This window comes from Thunnus maccoyii, chromosome 6 (assembly GCF_910596095.1).
Source record: "Thunnus maccoyii chromosome 6, fThuMac1.1, whole genome shotgun sequence".
Lineage (NCBI taxonomy): Eukaryota > Metazoa > Chordata > Actinopteri > Scombriformes > Scombridae > Thunnus > Thunnus maccoyii.
Genome location: NC_056538.1, coordinates 14,658,375 through 14,677,261, shown reverse-complemented (window position 1 = coordinate 14,677,261; position 18,887 = coordinate 14,658,375). Strand labels below are relative to the sequence as shown.

The following is an 18,887-nucleotide window of genomic DNA, read 5'->3' as shown; positions in this document are numbered from 1 at the left end:
ATGCTGTCGGGAATATCAAAGCCACAAACAAAATGGAACAGAACTCAGATTGTTCATGTCCATTTGGACAAGAGTTTCCTACATGTTCAGGTCGGAGTAAACAACATTGCCACTTTATGTTGCTTAGACAACTGAGTGGCCATGTGCTGACAGTTCTGCAGTCGTATCCTACAGGGCCTTATTGAGCTTCTCTTCCAGCACAACTTCCTCATAAATCCTGAGTTAGCTGGTTATAAGCCATTTTAACATTCAAAAATATACCAAATGTGAGCCTGTTTTGCTAAACTTTGAAAATGTGAATTGCTTCACTGCTTTACTTCAGCTACTGACTGGTTTCTTTTCTCCAGCCCTACTGATAAGATTTACCGTAACTGGTACAGGACAAATGTTTGAAAACAGTTGTATAATGTCAACTGGATGGATTTTATACACTACTGTCGAGTTACTGTTGGTGCAACCAAAATTATTTTGTTTCAAAATGGACTCAGCATCCTATTATTTTACATTGGGCTTCTAATATGTATTCTAAATTATTAAGCTAGCACTAAAGGGAAAGAAAACAGAAAACCCACAGTGGTTGAAATATTGTCATGTTCATGTGGATTTAAAGAAGAACCGGGGACAATATAGCAGTGCGCAGCTACTTTTTTGTTCTTTTGTGTCGACTTTTGTAATGCAGCACCTGCAAAAATGTATGGATGTGTGTGTTCAAAAGAAAAAATCTTAGCCTCAACAGCATTTATTAGAAAAAAACTTACATATTTTTTAGTGTACCCATGCAAATGTTAACGTTAAATGTTAACTGCAGTCCTGCTCATAAATTTTTTTTTAAAAAACCCACAGCTCCCTAGCACTATTAGTGGTCAAAAACATCATAGGGTACCTTTACAGTGTAAGTGTGCCCATGCACTTTTAAATAGTTGAAACAAGGAAAAGCCATACAAATACATTTCTTACCGTGTTTATATGGTGTTGCATAGAGCCAGCAAGATAGTAGCTATAAGCTGTACAGTTGTTGTGGTTGTAAATATTTTTCAGTACCCATGTGTTAACTGACACACCCAGATAGGCCATAATAACATCAATTAAAACAGGCAAGTTACTTATCCTATTTGATAAAAGTTGTCATTCAACTATAACTCTGTATAATATTACAAAGCAGCTTTTCAAAGATGGCTTTCCCAAAAAGCAGCAGCCACGAAAAGCATTTCACTTTCCTCATTTTCGATCAAATAAGTTAAACAAACAAAATGTCCACTCGGCAGAGCAATGGGCTTTACGAGGAGCTACTAAAGGCATCACAGGGAGGCGTTTCCAATGTAGTCGCCGCTGCGTCGCCTGCCTGTTCTGCGTGGTTTCTCCTCCTCTCCCCTTCCACCTCCTCCTCCTCTTCCTCTTATTTCTCACCGCATCCCCTCTACCACCTGCCACAGCAGCGACGCAGCGATGGAGGGCTGCTGCAAATTATTATAAGCTCACAGAAGAACCAGCACCAACAGAGAAAAGAGAAAGACACGCAGAGGAAAAGATAGATAAAGAAGGAAAGAGACAGATAGATAGAGAGAGACGGATAGACAGAGAGAGAGAGAGTGTGAAGCGGAAACACAGAAACATATGGTTTGTCTGAAGAGGACTGCTGAACCGGACTGAAACTTATTAAATTACCGTCATCAACTAAAACGCACACTTAATTCGTTTATTTCATTTTTTGACACGTGTTTGCCTCATTTTTGCGCGCTCTCACCTGTGCGTTCACCTCTGTTTGATTAGTTTGTGCGGGGCGGATTGCGGTTGTTGTGCCTCCCTGAGCACAGACACACACGCACACAAGCAAACACACACACATAGATCATCACAAGACGCGGTGCAGCCTATAAAAGCTTCTTGCAAGGAGGAAATTGAATTACAGAAGTTATTCCCACAGAAGAGGAGGACAACTGGCTCTCGGCTTTTCCATTCGCTTTCGCTGGCTCACCGTGTCTCCTCCGGGCCCAGCAGGAGTCTCTTGGACCCCCCCCCCCCCCCACTCCCCTAACCCCCTCTCTCCCTCTCCTCGTCCCCCCCCCCACCCGCCGGTAACGAGCCATGTCTGGACACACTGTGACCATCCCGGACGACCGGGCGTTCGCCAGCTTCAAGGCGGAGTGTCTGTGCGAGGAGGGCTGGAGTATGAACTACAGCAAGGGGGGCATCACGGTGTGGACCCAGGGTCTGGAGGCGGGGAAGTCCGTCCACAAAATTAAGGTGAGACTGCTCAACCCCCCCACAGGTAGCTATGAAACATAACAGCATATAAACAGATTATAAAACAAGTACCTAGAATATGTCAAAATAAATTTTAGATCAGAATCAAGCATAAAGGGACTGGGAGCAAAAAAAGAAACCCAGCTGCTGTATAATCCACTTGGCAGGGATGTGCTCTATTCCTATAGGATTCAAACTGCTGACATGCTTTAATCACTGCTTTTTGCTGCATGATCCCTTTGTGGTAGCAGAGGCTTCTCCAAACCACTAACAGCCAGTTACATTTCAAAGAAACTGATTCAAATGACACAGCATACTGCACTTTTTCCCGCATGTCATCACACATAAACATGGGTTTTTTAGAAATAATATACAGTAACAGTGCCTGCAACAAGAAACACATGCCATGTTAGATTCACTCATCTAGGATATTTCTAAATGTGCACAGTGGTGATGATGTGCCTGGTGCACCATGAGAAATCCCATTGACTGTAAAGAGAAGTGAGAGCAGGAGGTAATCTCTGGAGGCAGGTTTAATTCTCTGGAGAGACACATCATCCTCTGCCAGTGGAACTATTTTCCAAGTCTTTAATCAGTTGTATAGTGGTTAGTGTTCAGTATATTGCCTCAGCTTGCTAAACTGTACAGTAATGTCTGGTTTATTCTTTATTGTCTTGTCTGGAAATGGTTTTGCATACAGTTTTTCATCCATTTAACACACAGGGAAATGAGCAAAAGCGCACCAGGAAATAGCACAAAAGACTATAGAAGTGACTAGAGCTGAAAAGTTGATAGACAGAAAATGAATCAAAGAGTTTTATGATAATCAAGTGATGAATTATGTCGTTTATTAAGCAGTTACAGGCTCTCAAATGTGAGAATTTGCTGCTTCTCTGTTTCATATGATTGTTCATTTTTGAGTTTTATTGACTGTTTGAAGACATCACTCTGATAACTTGTGGTGGCCTTTTGTCACTACAATAAATAATTAACCAGACATTAATAATACAAGGGACAGTAGATGGAAAAATGTGGTCACTCCTGATCATTGTTTAGGTAAGATAATGTGACAAGCATGTGAAAGTACATAATGAGTCAACTTTGTTATCAGGTCAATTATCAGTCCTGGCAGTTTGTCTTAAGTGTGAATGTCTTGGGTGTCGATGTCCTTTTAAATGTAGAAACTGCTGCGTATCATCTAACATGTTATTTTTGACCACGTCATTAATAATGTTTTGTTAGTGTTCCGGAACAGAGAACAAAAGCTAATTTAGATTCACTCTTCACGGCACACTTGTGCTCTCTTGAAGGGGAAAAGGTGATTATAGAGGTAGTTTGAATTTGCACACGTGTGTGAAGATACAAAGCGAGAGTTTGATATGACTTTCAGTTCCTTTTTTAAAATCATAGAACACTCCATTAAGAACATCAATAATGTGAAGAAATATGAACTGTTGTAAGACTCTTGCATCATTTGGAACCTATAGCCTGGAAAATATTAAAATAGATCAGAAAATTGTAACAGAAGACATTGTTTTAGAGCTGCAACAATTAGTCGATCAACAAAATATTAATCGCCAACTATTTGATAATCGAATCATCAATTTAGTCTTTTTTTTTTTTTAAGCAAAAATGCCCAAGATTCTCTAGTTTCAGCTTCTCAGATGTCATACATGATGGTAAACTGAATATTTTGGGATTTGGACTGTTGAAGACATCACCTTTGACTCTGAGAACTTGTAACAGGTATTTTTTAAAAAAACTTTTTACTGATAGCCAAAATGAATAATTAAGAAAATAATTGGCAGATTAATCAATAATGAAAAAGCTCGTTAGTTGCAGCCTTACATTGTTTTATCATACTTCTAACACATTTTCCCAGTGTGCACTACAGTCTTTACTTATCCATGTTGGCACTGAACCTGACTGACTGGTATTTTAGTGCTTCACTGGCTCAAAACCTGTAGTGTTGTCACTCTCACTTTAAGACTGATTTGGCTTGACAGCTGACAGTTTTGGGAAGGTTGCACACTTTACACCCTTTAAATGTTACTTAAAGAACTGCCATAATAATCTAATTACTGTCAGTTATTTTTGCATCCATTTTTCTGCTGTATACTGGACATTGATAGAAGCTAAACACACTCTCCTCTGTGTGTGTGCTTTCCTGCTGTTTTACTGGTGTATCCGGGTCTGATGAGCGTGAGCAAACCACCAGGTGTTTACTTTGTTAAATAAAGTAATGTATGTGTGTGTGCATGCATGGGTGTGTGTGTGTGTGCATACGGGTGTTATCTTCATGTGCAGAGGACACCACAGCTCCCCCACGCCCCACCCCTCTCTATCTGTCTTTGTACCTGTTCTTTTGTGTGAGTTGGCCGCATTTGCCTGTGTAATTCCTCAGGGTATGTGTGCTTCAGGAGAGGTGTATCATGTCCTCATCAGCAGGGTATAATGTGTGTGTGTGTTTGTGTATGTGTGTGTGTGTACGCAAAGGGTAAGGTTCTGCTTATTCATGCTTTTTCATACAGCCCAGGTGTGTTTCCTCTCGACAGCTCTGCAAACAGAGAGAAGCACACAGACACACACACACACACACACATTTAGAGTTCGGGTGGGGTTTCTATCTCTAACTGGCACTTTATCTTTATGTAAATATGACAGTTACAGGAGCTTGATTTTTGCATGGTGCAGCTTTCTATCTCTCTGTACCTGTCTTTTTTTTTTTTTCTAACACACAACCTGCCACTCATTTCATCCAAACTCTGACGTGACACGAGTGCGTTTATTTCTCTGAATTTTGTGGTTTTTCTCTATAGACAAAACGATGAAAGGATTTGTAGTGTGTAAGTGTGGTTATCGATGTGCATGTTTCATGCTTATAAGTGTGTCTGTGTGTGTGTGTGTGTGTGTGTGTGTGTAGTGATGCCACAGATACAGCTCTTCTATTTATAGACGGAATGAAAGCAAGCATCTTTGCTGATGCATGTCAAATGATTAATGTGGGTGTGGAGACTTAACACTTTTTCCCCAATCTCTCACTCTCTCTTCCTTTTTCACTTTCTCTCTTTACCTATAGCATTAACAGTGGTAAAGACGAACAGATATATCTGAATGAGAGAGAGAGAAAGAGAGAGAGAGAACAGACTGGCAATCATCATTATCATTAGCAGTGTAATTATTATCAGCCTCATTATCATCGTAATTATCGTCACTGCCATATTCATCAATAATGACTTTTTATATCACGGCTGTAATCACTCACGCTAACCTTCACCATCATCATGATATCATGTGTCAGCATATGACTCCACACACAATATGTGTGTGTGTGTGTGTGTGTGTGTGTGTGTGTGTTAGTATGTAGGTGGTTTTGTTTACTTGAATAGTTTTACAAGTCGTCAGATGGCTGCCCGCTTCTCCTGCCTCTCTGCCACACGCACACTGGAGACTCCTGCGTTTTTCTTCACACTGACACAGAGGGAAGCCCGGCTCTGAATCACACACACACACACACACTTGTGCTTTTATGTTTTGTTTTTTTTTTCACAATTGTCTTCTGCAATCATGTATCTGCACCCAGAGGAGCAAAAGATGAGAGTCGACAGGTTGGAGGCAGCGGAGGGAAGGGAAGGAAAGAGAGTGGCAGGGAGAGAACAAGAGTAGGTGCGACAGGGAATAAGGGAGAGAAAGTGGGCGGAGTGGGTTGGACGCGCAGGGGGGTCAGAGGTCATTGTGAGTGGGCAGCGGGCGCAGTACGGACAGGCCTGAAAAAAGACTTGCACGCACACGCATTGTTTGAGTACCTATTTGTCCGCCTGTTTGTCTCCCTCTGTCTCTGTTTTATCTTTCTGAACTCTCTTTCACCCGCCTCTCTGTCTCTCCCTCCATCCCCTCCGTCTCCTTGCTTCATCTGTTGAGTTTACTGAATTAGTGTGTAATAGAATTACACACACATGTACTTATCTGGCCGTATGTCTTCATTCTGTTGCTGTTCATCAGTTCTCTTCTTTCACCTTTTCATTTGGCTTTCTTTCTACCTCCTACTCCTGTTTCAGTTTGCCTGTGGATACAACAACGTCCATTATTCTCCCTGGTCTTTTCTGACCTGCAAGTACACACAAATACACACACACACACACAGATATCAAATTTGACACCAAACTGATACTGGTGTACTGACAACCGCTCTGTGCTACATCCACAGAAATGTTGATGAGTAATAGCTTTGTATTTATAAAGGTTTTAAGTGTTCTAAATAATTGAAAGGCATTTCATTATTTTAGACAGAGCAGTATCAGCTGAATCTACAATCACTAATCACATTTTTAAAAAATCAATAAGCTTGTTTTTATGCTGATTTCTCCCTGTCCTCCTCCTGCGTCAATTTCTTAGTCACAGCAGTGGAAACTTTACTCAACATTCTTACGTAAAAGTTGTTATAGCACAATTACAAGTTAAGTCCTACATTCAAAATTAATTTTCAGTGGGGCGCCCTGGTTGCTAAGGGTCAGGGTGCCAATGGATCGGAGTCATATTGTAGGAAATAAGCATATGATTTAGATGTAAAAAACGTCTGCAAAGTAACTAGTAACTGTAGCTGTCAAATACATTTAGTAGAAGTGTAAAGATGCATCATAAAAAGTAAATACTCAAGTACCTCAACATTGTACTTAAGTGTTGTACTTGAGTAAATGTACAAGGGCTGCAAATAACAATAATTTTCATTATCAATTAATCTGCTGATTGTTTTTTTTGGATTAATCAATGAGTCATTTGGCCAATAAAATGCCAGATAATAGTGAAACATGCCTGTTATAATTTCCCACAATCCAAGGTGACATCTTCAAATTTCTTCTTTTGTCTGACCAACAGTCCAAAATCCAAAGATATTCCGTTTACAATGATATAAACTGATAAAAGCAGAAAACCCTGACATTGAATATTTGGCATTTTTGCTTGAAAAAAGGATGAATTTATTTTTTAGAAATGATTGTCAATTAATTTTCTGTAAAAATGGACTTATTGTTGCAGCTCTAAAATGTACTCAGTTACCTTCCACCACAGCTTAGTCATCATACTTGCAATAGCAGCTTTGTCCTGGTGCATTATGTACAGTATCTTCCCGATTGTGTAGAAGAACAGACCATTTTCTACCTTTGTTACTACAGATAGTGCAGTATAATTACTGTGAAAAATTATGCTGCATTTCATTATGCTTTAATTTATGGCTTCAAAATAATAAAAATACTAATGGAAAAACTTTTCAAGCCAAAGTGTGAAACACAAAACAAAGGACCTTTTACATCTTGTCACACAGGAAAATGTGACTGTTGACTGTATGTAAAGCTGAAATAAGCAGATTCTTAACCTTGGAACAGTATATGTGACAAAATAATCTCAACTTAAATGTCCGCTTACTTGCATTTGTTGAGCCTTCAACCACATCTCATGGTCATCATCAGCAAAGTTACCAAGTTTGTAACTTTCAGTCCAAACTTTCAATTAACGACTACTTGTTATTACGTGACAGTGACTTTGTGATCAAAGGTCAGTTGAATGTTAATGGAAAACTACTAAACTGCCCATAGGTGGGACCGGTAGTTTTCCAGTCCAGGATCTTTTTGTGCCTCACACCTAGCACAGTTTGATGCATACATGCATATGTTGTCTGTATTTGCTCTTTTCTTACTCATGTGACAACACACATACTACTACATATAGTATGTGGCTTTATTTTGCCTATGTGACTTTGCTTCCTGTCTGTCTTGGAATCTTTTGAACTTCACTTGCATACTTGATTACGGTCTATTTGAGCGAGCTATCTGATATTGGAGCATGAATAAATGGAGTCTAACGGACTCCAAATTCATGTATCAGTCTACCTCCTAACAGAGCCATGAATTAGCTCCTCTGATGACCTTGATTGAGATCATGATGAGGTTAGACCAGCTAACGCTGATGCCCTGCGCCTGCAGATATTCATCCACGTGTCCTTATTCTGTCTCTTATGTTGTTGTCAGCGTCAGTCTGTATTTACCTGCTCTCTGCACACTCTCTACATTTCCTTGTTCTCAGTAAGGGTTCTCCTTGTTTGTGGGGATGTCGTTTCAATTTAGCATTTTCATTTTTTCTTTTGTTTCACAGTGTGGCTGGTTGAGCAGCCCTGTGAGACTGACTGTCTAAGCACCATATGAATAAAGCAACTAGGCAACAAGTGAGCATAGCTCTCAATACAGTGCATATACTGGCATTGTTTTACATGTCCAATTTGGAGTCAGAGGTAGTAAAATAACATTTCTTTAACAAGTGGGTTGGAAGACAAAATGGGTCATTGAGAGTTATAATGATATGTGGTCCCCCGACAATTCATTTCACTTAATTTGGGTCCTTGCCTGAAAAAGTCAAAAGATTTCTCACTTGGAGCATTTTCAGAGTTCTCACTGTCCTCACTTTCTTGTCCTTATTTCCCAACATCATCTGTAATTTTTCCTCAGTGGAACTAACTCTTAATGATCTTAATGTTCGGAATGAGTATTGATATATATATATATATTTTTTTTTTTTGACTGATATCGTATGTTCTAGTGGCAGGTTTAGTGAAATATCTCAACAACTGTTGGATGGATTGCCCCTGACTTTTCATCTAGTGCTACCAGCAGGTCAAAGTTTCCCCTTATCTGATGAAATATCTTGACTTGACATCTACTTGATGGGTTGGCACACAATTTTCATGGTGCCCAGAGGATGAATTGTAATAACTTCAGTGATAATTTCAGTGATACTGACTTTTCTCATCAGGTAAAAATTTAAATCGTCCAATACTTTGGTTTATGCAAAGCTTGTGATGTTCTCATCAGCCTCACTTGTATTAATGAGGAAATGAACAAAACTAAGATGGTAAACATTATATCTGCAAGTCAGCAGCATGCTAGCATTGTCATTGTGAGCATGTCCGCATGCTGACATTAGCATTTAGCTCAAAGCTCTGCAGTTGGCTGTAGACTCTTGATCTTATTTTACTCTTTCATATGACTGAATTACTAGTCAGTGATCATTAGTTAAGAATTTTGCACATCTCCAAATGAGCAAGTTTTTCAATGGCCTGTGCATATTTTTTGCCGCTACACCAAAGATAGTCACATAATGTTTCATTTGCTACTGTTTTAGCATATAGAATGAGAGCAGGCCTCCTATTCAAACAGATGAACAGTCAATGTAGAGTGAAATTAGTGATCATTTTCTTAGATGAGGCCCTCAGGGAACAAGGGAAAGAAGAGAGATGTAGCTTTAAACCATCTGGACTGATTTGTAAGTTGGGAGTTAAAATCATTTGGGATCCTCGGTCCATTTCTTTCTCATTCGCTCTTCTTCTCCTGCTCTGTTTGTCTCACAGTCTCTCTCAGCCTCTCACTCACTCTTAGTGTTTTGTGTCTCACCTGTCCTAGTTTGTCTGTCTCTCTGTCTTTTTTCTCTTTACATGCCTCTCCCTTTGTTCTCTCCTTATCATTAAGACTTATTCCCCCTGGCTATTGTAACTGTAGTAACAGCTTTACTCTAGGGATGCAGACCTCTCCTTATAGAGTACATGTACATGTCTGTTTATATTTACTGCATCTGTTCCAAACCTGACATAGGCACGAGTCCCTGTGGTTTCATTAATAAGCTGTGACACACCTACACAAACTTGTTCCAAATCAACAAGTACGGATATATAACTGATTCCTTATAGATTTTGCTTTGAAATGTGTCATTGTGATTTATTTTAATGTTTCTTCAAGTAGATTTTAGGACCCAGATCGGGTGCTGGCCTGTTTCTGTAAGAACACTACTTTTAAGTATTGAATCTAGATCTCAGGATGAGACAAGTTAATTTCTGGAAAACTGTGTGTATCCTTCATACTTTTGTCCAAACAGCAGGGGACTTGTAGATGTGTATGGCCTCTAAAAAAAAAAAAAAAAAAAAGCGTTCAGACCCCCCGTTACCCCTCGACTTTCACAGACTATTCAACTGTGTCTCTGTCCTGTACCGAATGTATTATGTTTCATTTACAAGCTCAAGTTTAGTAATGACTCATCTGTGGTCAATGACGTGTCTCTCTCCTAATTTTCTCTTTCTCTCTCTCTGTCACACACACACACACACACACACACACACACACACACCACACACACATCCTGTCTGCTCCATGACACTGACACTCTTCGACCATCTGATGTCTAATCATTTACATGTCAGTTGCCAGATCTGTGTGTGTGTGTGTGTACATTTACACACATCCACCTAATTTATTTGTTCTGTTTGCTTATCAGATTAAGTATGGATGTTGAATTTTGTGCACGTCTTTGATGTTTTTACCAGGGTTTGTTTTGGTGCAGTACTTTGAATTTATGGAATGCAACTTCTAAAATCATGTATTGAATATAGATATATTACAGGATTGGTGCTTATGATAAATATGAGTTAAATACATCCGTTTATTATAACACTATTTCTCTCTTTCTACCCATCTGTCTCTCGCAGTGTCGTATGGTGTGTAAGGACGTCTCAGCTGAGACCATGTATGACGTTCTCCATGACATTGAATACAGAAGGAAATGGGACACAAACGTCATTGAGACCTTTGATATCGGGAAACTTACAGTCAACGCGGACGTCGGTTACTACTCATGTATGTAGCACACTCTTGTGTAAACAACAGCTGCATTGATTTGTTACTAATATGATTTGGGGCTGTGAGAGGAAACAGAAACACACAGACAGTAAAATGCACGTTGATCCGCTATACTATGTTCACCAGCTTTCTTCGGTTTGTTAACAGGGAAGTGTCCAAATCCTCTTCGGAACCGCGATGTCATCACGCTTCGCTCCTGGCTGCCAATAGGGAAAGATTACATCATCATGAACTATTCAGTCAAACATGCCGTGAGTATACAGTATACACGAATACACACACACACACACACATACAGCTGGGGCCCTGCTCATTCACGCTACTATAACTCTGTACATGTGCGTTCAAAGGTGCACTGGAGTGCTAATGCAGCATTGTGAAACAAATTGAAATGAGTGCACATTGGGTGAGCTGACATGAACATTGATCCAGTTTAACAAGCTGAAGGGCGTTGTGCATTTGTATTTGTGGAAAGGAGGTATTAAAACTCTGTGTGTGTGTGTCACTTATCTTACACAGAACCACTGCATCCAAACTGAGAGCACAATCATACCTCCTGCCTTTGATGCTTTTACCAGGGAGATGATAGATTGTACCCTGTGCCGACACTGCTTCAGTTTTAGTGCGGGATAGTTAATTTGATTCAGTTCAATGTATTGTATTGTAGGTCGGCTTCCAGTTGTGCTTTTTTTAGGACGACTAATTTGAGTGCAAGAGGCCAGTCAAACAAGCAGACAGATTAGAGAACACTGGGACCATGTGAGTGACTTTCAGTTTGGAATCAGACCAGAAACTTCGGCCTTTAGTTTGGCTCTGTTTCTGTGTTTCTTGTCCAACTGGATGAAGAAGACCGAAGAAGAATGATCCTGTGTAAAAGCTTGTACTCACCACTTCTCTCTGGGGGTGCAACAAACTATTATTTTCATTATTAACTTGCTGACTGTGATTAATTGATTAATTGTCAGGTTTATAAAATCTCAGAAAATAGTGGAAAAATGCCTTTCACAATGTCCTAAATGGCTTGTTTTGTCTGACTAAAACCAAAAATTATTTGGTTTACTGTCACATAAGACGATGCAAAGCAGCAAATCCTCACAGGAGGAGAAGCTGGAACTAGAACTTTGCTAGAAAAAAAACAATTCAATGATAAATCAATTGTCAAAATAGTTGCGATCAACTAATTTATAATTCATTGATTGAGCTCCACCTCTCTCTCTCTGTCTTTGTCTCTGTCTCTGTCTGCGGTTTTTGTGTCTTTTTCTTTTTTCCTGTCTGTCTTTCTTGCTTTTCTGCCTCTCCCCTAGTATGTCTTTCAGTCTCCCTTTCCCTCTCTGTTTCTCACTCTCAGTTTCGCTCACTAATATAATGTTTACAAAAAGATAAGGCCTTTCATGTGACTGTTAGCTGTTGACTTCCGCCTCGCCTTCCGCATTCCTGCATCAATCAGTGGTCACGAACATAATAGACAGTGTGTGTGTGCACGGCTGTGTGTGTGTGATTAGCCAAGGTCACTCTTGATAATCAGTAGAATTTGAGAGTTTGACTTGTGGAGCTGCAACTGAAGGGGGATACCAGTGGAGTGCTGAGTTCATGCGGTCACCGCCTGGAGTCTGTCCAATTATCCTGTATTTGACGCGACATTCATCTGCACTCTTCCGCAGGATTAGTAACAAGTGCTTTTTCCGTCGTAAATTTGGAAAGGGTTTCAGCAATCAGCCTTTGAAGTCTAGTTGCCACTGCCCTGTAGTAACTGTGGCTGATCCCACTGCAAAGCTTGCTATTGGGCGAGTCTCATCTCATATATTTATACTAATGATTACTAATAGCTATTAATGACTATTTTACCAGTTCATCTGTTGAGTTCTTAATCATATAAAATGAACCAAAGAAACAAGAATCAGAATAGGAGAAACATAACAAGTGACCATTACAAGTTACCATTGCTTGTTTGAAACAAAAGCCAGAAAAACAAAGTTAAGTAAATGTTCTGTTGATCAATTCTTCTAATTGATTGATCATCAGATACCCAGGTCAGAAGATATGTAGTAGTTTCATGGTATGGTGGATCACTTGAAGGAATAGTTTGACATATTTAGGAAATGAAGCTTATTGAGATGAGATCAATACCACTCTCATTTGTTTGACGCTAAAAATGAAGCTAGAGCTAGCAGCCGGTTAGCTTAGCCTAGCTGTAAGCAGGCAAAAACAGTGAGCCTGGTTCTGTCTTGCCTTAAAAAAATCCACCTACCAGTGCTTCTAAAGATCACTAATTAACAAGTTACATCTCGTTTTTTTAATCAGTATGAATAAGCAAATACTCTTGTATTTCCTAAAATATCAAGCTATTCTTTAAAGTCAGGATAGTAGAGAGTCACCCCATCAGTGACTAAAAATGAAATGCTACAAATTTCCTGTAGTCTTCCCTATGAAAAAACATCCCCTTTATCTAGCTCAGAACATTACAGTGTTGTTGGTGATTTCCTGGCAACCTGCAGATGTAATGATTCACAGATGTTGCCAGTGTTCTGTCAGCAAAAACTTACTTGCAATGTAATCTATTAGTGGAGAAGTACAGGCACCAAAAATAGGAAGTCATACAGTAGGTGAGAGATAAAGCATTAATTTGAAGTTCTCCTGTGATAAAGGTTCTTAAGCTGATTGCTGCACTGTGTGCTTCTTACTGTAAGTGCTCCACAGTGTGCCTGTCCTAATTAGCACAGGCTAACCAGCACTGTACTTCATCATCATGAATAATAATCGTAGATATGTAGTCAAAGGAGCCCGCAGTGGAATAGAGAGCTAGATCTGGCCTTTACTGCTGTGTTACTCACAGGATATTGTGGACAGGATTTGCATCATAAATATGACTGCGGGGCAGAAAATCAGATTGACTGGCAGCAGGAAAACACGCTTGAGCGTCTACCCTGCAGACCTTTTATATGCCATTGGATAGATTTTAGGATTGTGTAGCTGATATTAGAGATACTTCTGATTAAAAGAAACAGTGGGTGCATATGTGTATAGTTTGCATTCATTGAAGTAGGTTTACTTTGGGAGGAGTGTATGAAAATCATTTACATTGATGCTTAAATGAGGTAATTTTAGCTGACGTTCCCGTCAGGAGCAACTTTAACTAACTGAAGGGCTCCTTATCCTGTTCAAGGACACTTTTGACAGAAAACAAGGCAGCTGCTACACGCATTGAATAAGAAATCTGTGTCTGTGTGTGTGTGTGTGTGTGTGTGTGTGTGTGTGTGTGTGTGTGTGTGTGTGTGTGTGTGTGTGTGTGTGTGTGTGTGTGTGTGTGTGTGTGTGTGTGTGTGTGTGTGTGTGTGTGTTGTCCCAACAGAAATACCCTCCTAAAAAGGACATGGTGCGAGCTGTGTCCATTCAGACTGGCTACATGATCCAGAGCCAGGGACCCAACCACTGTACCCTCACTTACATGGCCCAGGTAGATCCAAGAGGTAACTATAACACACTCACACACAAACACACACTCACACCAGCAAATAACAGCACAAACACAATGGGACAAACTCATGCAGCAATACATGAATAGTAGTAGTACAAACATAAAAAAAAAAGACTGAAACACACAGAAACACACAGGTACACGCACACTCACCCTGGTGCTTAACGCATGCTCAAAGTTGTAATGAATGATTCATTCCCCTGCCTTTATGTCAAAATGAGTCACCATAGTAACCATATGAAGGACAGAGTCTATTTCACTCTCTCGCTCTGTCCCTCTCCCCTCTTTTAACTTGCCCTCTTTTTCTATTCGTTAATCCTTTCCTCTCATTCTCCCTTTAATTCACGTCTTTACTGTCCCTCTCTTGCATGCAAGTGCTGATTGCGTTTGTAATGTGTGTGTTTGTGTGTGTGTGTGTGTGAGAAGCATATGGTGAAGTGCAGAGAGTAGTTGGGTTACAAATCCTCACTTTGATCCCGTATGACATGACATGTAATATAGCAAACTCTAAATCCCTGTTTTTTTTTTTTTATATATCTTCTCCATCCTCCTCCTCCTCTTTTACTCTCTCTCCGTCTCTCTTTCATTCACACACTTCGTGCCTCACTGTTTCTTTTATCTGCTCTCTCTGTCTCTCTTTGCAGGTTCATTACCCAAGTGGGTTGTCAACAAGTCTTCCCACTTCCTCGCTCCTCGCGTAAGTCATTTGCAGATTAACACAGATTCTTTGAGTGTGTGTTTGTTGATGTGTTAATCCACAGCCACTGTGCATAAAGGTTACTTTTCACACAGCAGACCTTATACGTGTAAAATGTATAATCTCTCCTACACATTCCAGTATGACACTGTTTACTGTATTCGTGTGTTTGTCTCTGTGAGAGCATGTGCATATTTGTTAAAATAGGGCAAAGATTCTCTAGAGAACATCCCGGGATGGAAGAGTCCCTTGATGATTAGAGTCAGAAAAACAGCAGCTCAGTGAGACGTACAAATCCCACTGAAAATAACAACGCTGATGACTGCAACACAATAAATACAGGAGGACTTTTCCTTCTGGGTGTGACATTGTATTAGTGTTCATTCATAATTCAAGATATAGTACTACATAAAAAAATATTACCATCTAAGGTTTCTTTTTTAAACCAATAGTCATTCTGAATAAGGTTTCATATTTGCATCTAATTACTTTTGCATGTCTGGAAATGTGAAGGTACTTGATGATTTGGCTCTCACATCAGAGCAAGAAATTCTACACAGATTCACTTCCCACTATCTCCCTCTTTACCTCTCTGCCTGTTTTTTTTTTTATCGCTGTAGATATCTCCATCTCTCCATAAATTCCCTTCTATCTCTAATGATCCTTTTTCTCATCCATCTTCATTGTTTTTCATTTTCCTCTCTTTCTGTAGTCTTTGTTTTTGTTGAGGTCAGTCTAGCGTGTCTTCTCTCAAGGTTGACCAAGAATAAATGCTGACAAAATCATTTAAGTCCAAATTATTTCTGGCAATCAGTGCCATCCTCTCCTTTCTGTTGGCTGAAGTGTTTGAGGATCAATATAAATCTATAAAAACTTAATGTTTATGTTGTCTATATTGTGTTGTTGATCCTTTTTTTTTCTTTTCAGGCAATGAAGAAGATCAACAAAGCCTGTGTGAAGTATTCAGAGTGGAAGCAGAGACACAACCCCGGATTCAAGCCCTGGCTCTACCCCGAACAGACTACATTACCCAGCATCCCACTCTCTGAGCTCAGCATCCAGCATGCTGAGAGCCTGGAGAATATTGATGAGAGCTCCCTGGCCGAGACCCAGGAGAGAGAAGACAGCGACTAACACACACACAACACGACAACACAACACACAACACACATATTCATGCACACACACACACACACACACACACACATACAGTAATGCAGGGATACATGCATGCCTGATACACATCCATAATGACACAAATGTGCCATGTATGTGATTCAGTATGTAACTGTATATGTGCTTATACTTGCATATGTGTGCGTATATATATATATATATATATATATATATACATATATATATATATATATACTCTACATGCAAGTGCATATGCAGTCATAATAACAGTCACATGCATGTAAGCATTCATGCATACAGACAAACTCATTCTCGACCAACTCAAGTCTCTTACTCGCATACATAATGTATGAACACGTACATACAATATACAAACGTCTGCAACATAGATGCACTCACAGACACACACCCACCCACTCACAAGGGGCTGCAAGACTACGTATTTTTACATGTCAGTAAACTCATCACAGTCAAAAACATGGCTGTGAATGTGATTTTTCATGCCTGTTAAAGGATATATCAGCGTTTTCTAATCGGGGGGGCTATGCAGATTATTATAGCAAAAATATATTTTCAGTAACATTAATGTTTAAATGTTTACATATTAACTTGATGTAGACACTGGACAGTGCACACCCTTTCATTCAAACTTAGGCCAAAACAATGGATATCAGAATTACACAAACTTCCTTTAACTCACACTTGTTTCAGTAGTCTAAATAGTGGGAAAACTTCTGAGTGCAACCCCTAATGATCACAATGCGTACAAAATTTGTATGTAAAAATTAATATACTATACATACCTGTATACACATGCAGAGTTCACATTTAAGACTGCATTTATGCACCCAGACATGCATACACACTCCCAGTTTATGTCTCTCTCCCCTTGTTGTCTCTCTGTCACTCGTTATGTGTCTTTATCACATTTTGTAAGCACATGATAAATATGCAGGTGTGCAGAAGGCAGCTGTAACTCCCAACCAAACCCCAACACATGTACACACACACAATAACACACACACAAACACACACAGATTTTACACTCACACGTTCTGTCTGCTGAGATGTATGAATGTATGTAGAGTTTAAAAATTAAATACAGATTCCTACAGAGGTTTTCAAATTTCACCAGTGAGCTGAGTCATTTTTTCTTTATGTGTGTGTGTGTGTGTGAGTGATGATGGCCTGCAGGTTGGTATGGTTGTGCTGTTGCTAAAATAGGAAAAAGAATCATTGACCTGATTAACTGGCTGATCTGCTCTCATTCACACATTGTTTCAGTGACACACACACACACACACACACCATTGATTTAAAACTGTCCTGCCATGATTTAAAACAAAGAAAACACCATGACACTATTGATAAACTGTTTTTCACCCACTGGCAATTGTGCATGTGTGTTCGTTTGATTGCATGCACTAGCCTATATGTGCGCAACGGCCTGGATCAGAATTAGGAATCCCCCAATCTGTTGGCATGGCAACTCTGAGATCGACTCAGCACCACAGAGAGATGAGAGCTTGCATGTCACAGAGGAAGTGACTTATTGCAGGTTGTCCGCCCCTTCTTCCCTATGCAGGATCAGACTATACTGCACATGCACGTGTCTAACAGCTGCAATTTCTGTTTTCCTGTGATGGATTAATTGGAGGACATGGCATGCGAGTAGGGCTAAAGTCTGCATTAAACATGTTGGATGCACGTAAACAGTATTATTTTAAAGCACATGTAGCTACAGTATCTGTGTCTTTGAGTGTCTGTATAAGAGGAACAACATAATACAGTAACGTCATGGCTTAAAATATTTTCTGCATGTCATCCTGTCTTTATGTTCCGCTTTCTACAACACCCCCCTCTGCATATGCACCACCTAATAAAGTATGAATGAAGAAGGAAAGAATATGTGCATGTGAGGGATGCAAGAAGGCATAAAATGTATATGTCTCTGTCCTTTCTTCTTTCCTGCAGCTGTCCTTCTGCCCTTATAACCATCCATCCATCCTCAGTCTTAATGAGGCCTCTTGCTCAGCCGTCATCATTATGTGTGTGTGTCAGAGGAAAGGCTCGTGTGTGCACATGTGTATGTTTGAACTGTGTGTCCCAGTGGCATCCCTGTATTGTCTTCCACCCGCCTCCGCAGCAGGAGGAGACATATAAGCAGCATGACGGCCAGCATCCCTCCGCGTGTGTGTTTCTGCGTATGTGTCACACCGCCACCCCCACAGCAACCCAGCCCACCAGGGCTGATAGCTGGCTGATGACTCATCACCGCCCCACCTCCTCCTCTCCTCTCCCACTCCCTCGCCTTCCATCTCTTGTGTTCTCCCCCTACTCTATTTCGCAATGTCTCCTCTTCTCTGCCCTATTTCTTTCTGTCCCCCATCTTCCTATCCTTCCGTCTTTTCTTTCGGTCCATCCCTCACCCTGTCCTCTATCCTCCTTTGATCCTCTGCCTCTTTGCTTCAGTTCTTTCCATCTCTTCAGTTCTCTGCCACTCATGTGTTTTCCTCTCCTCCTTTTCCCTTTTCCTTAACCTCAACCATTTGTTCTCCTCCATTTACTCCCATCCCGTTTTGTCTTCTTTATAGCCTCTGGCTCTTAATTTCCTTTGTCTATAATTTCACCTCCCTCTAATTCTTCTCTTGAAAGTTTT

General features: G+C 40.1%; 1 protein-coding gene across 1 annotated transcript; it reads left to right on the top strand.

The window, feature by feature from the left end:
• Positions 1–1,309: 1,309 nt before the first annotated feature.
• Positions 1,310–17,359, top strand: stard10 (StAR-related lipid transfer (START) domain containing 10). Its single transcript, XM_042415482.1, has 6 exons — positions 1,310–2,244; positions 10,769–10,916; positions 11,067–11,170; positions 14,269–14,386; positions 15,039–15,091; positions 16,019–17,359. Exons 1-6 carry the CDS (start codon positions 2,086–2,088, stop codon positions 16,223–16,225), a joined length of 789 nt encoding a protein of 262 aa, XP_042271416.1. The 5' UTR covers positions 1,310–2,085; the 3' UTR covers positions 16,226–17,359.
• Positions 17,360–18,887: the final 1,528 nt, after the last annotated feature.

Bases quoted from the DNA above. Each gene is read 5' to 3' on its own strand.
- stard10 (XM_042415482.1), top strand. From the start codon at position 2,086: ATGTCTGGACACACTGTGACCATCCCGGACGACCGGGCGTTCGCCAGC. The intron at 10,917-11,066 runs GTATGTAGCACA...GTTTGTTAACAG, and splicing joins GGACGTCGGTTACTACTCAT to GGAAGTGTCCAAATCCTCTT. The intron at 15,092-16,018 runs GTAAGTCATTTG...TTTTCTTTTCAG, and splicing joins CCCACTTCCTCGCTCCTCGC to GCAATGAAGAAGATCAACAA.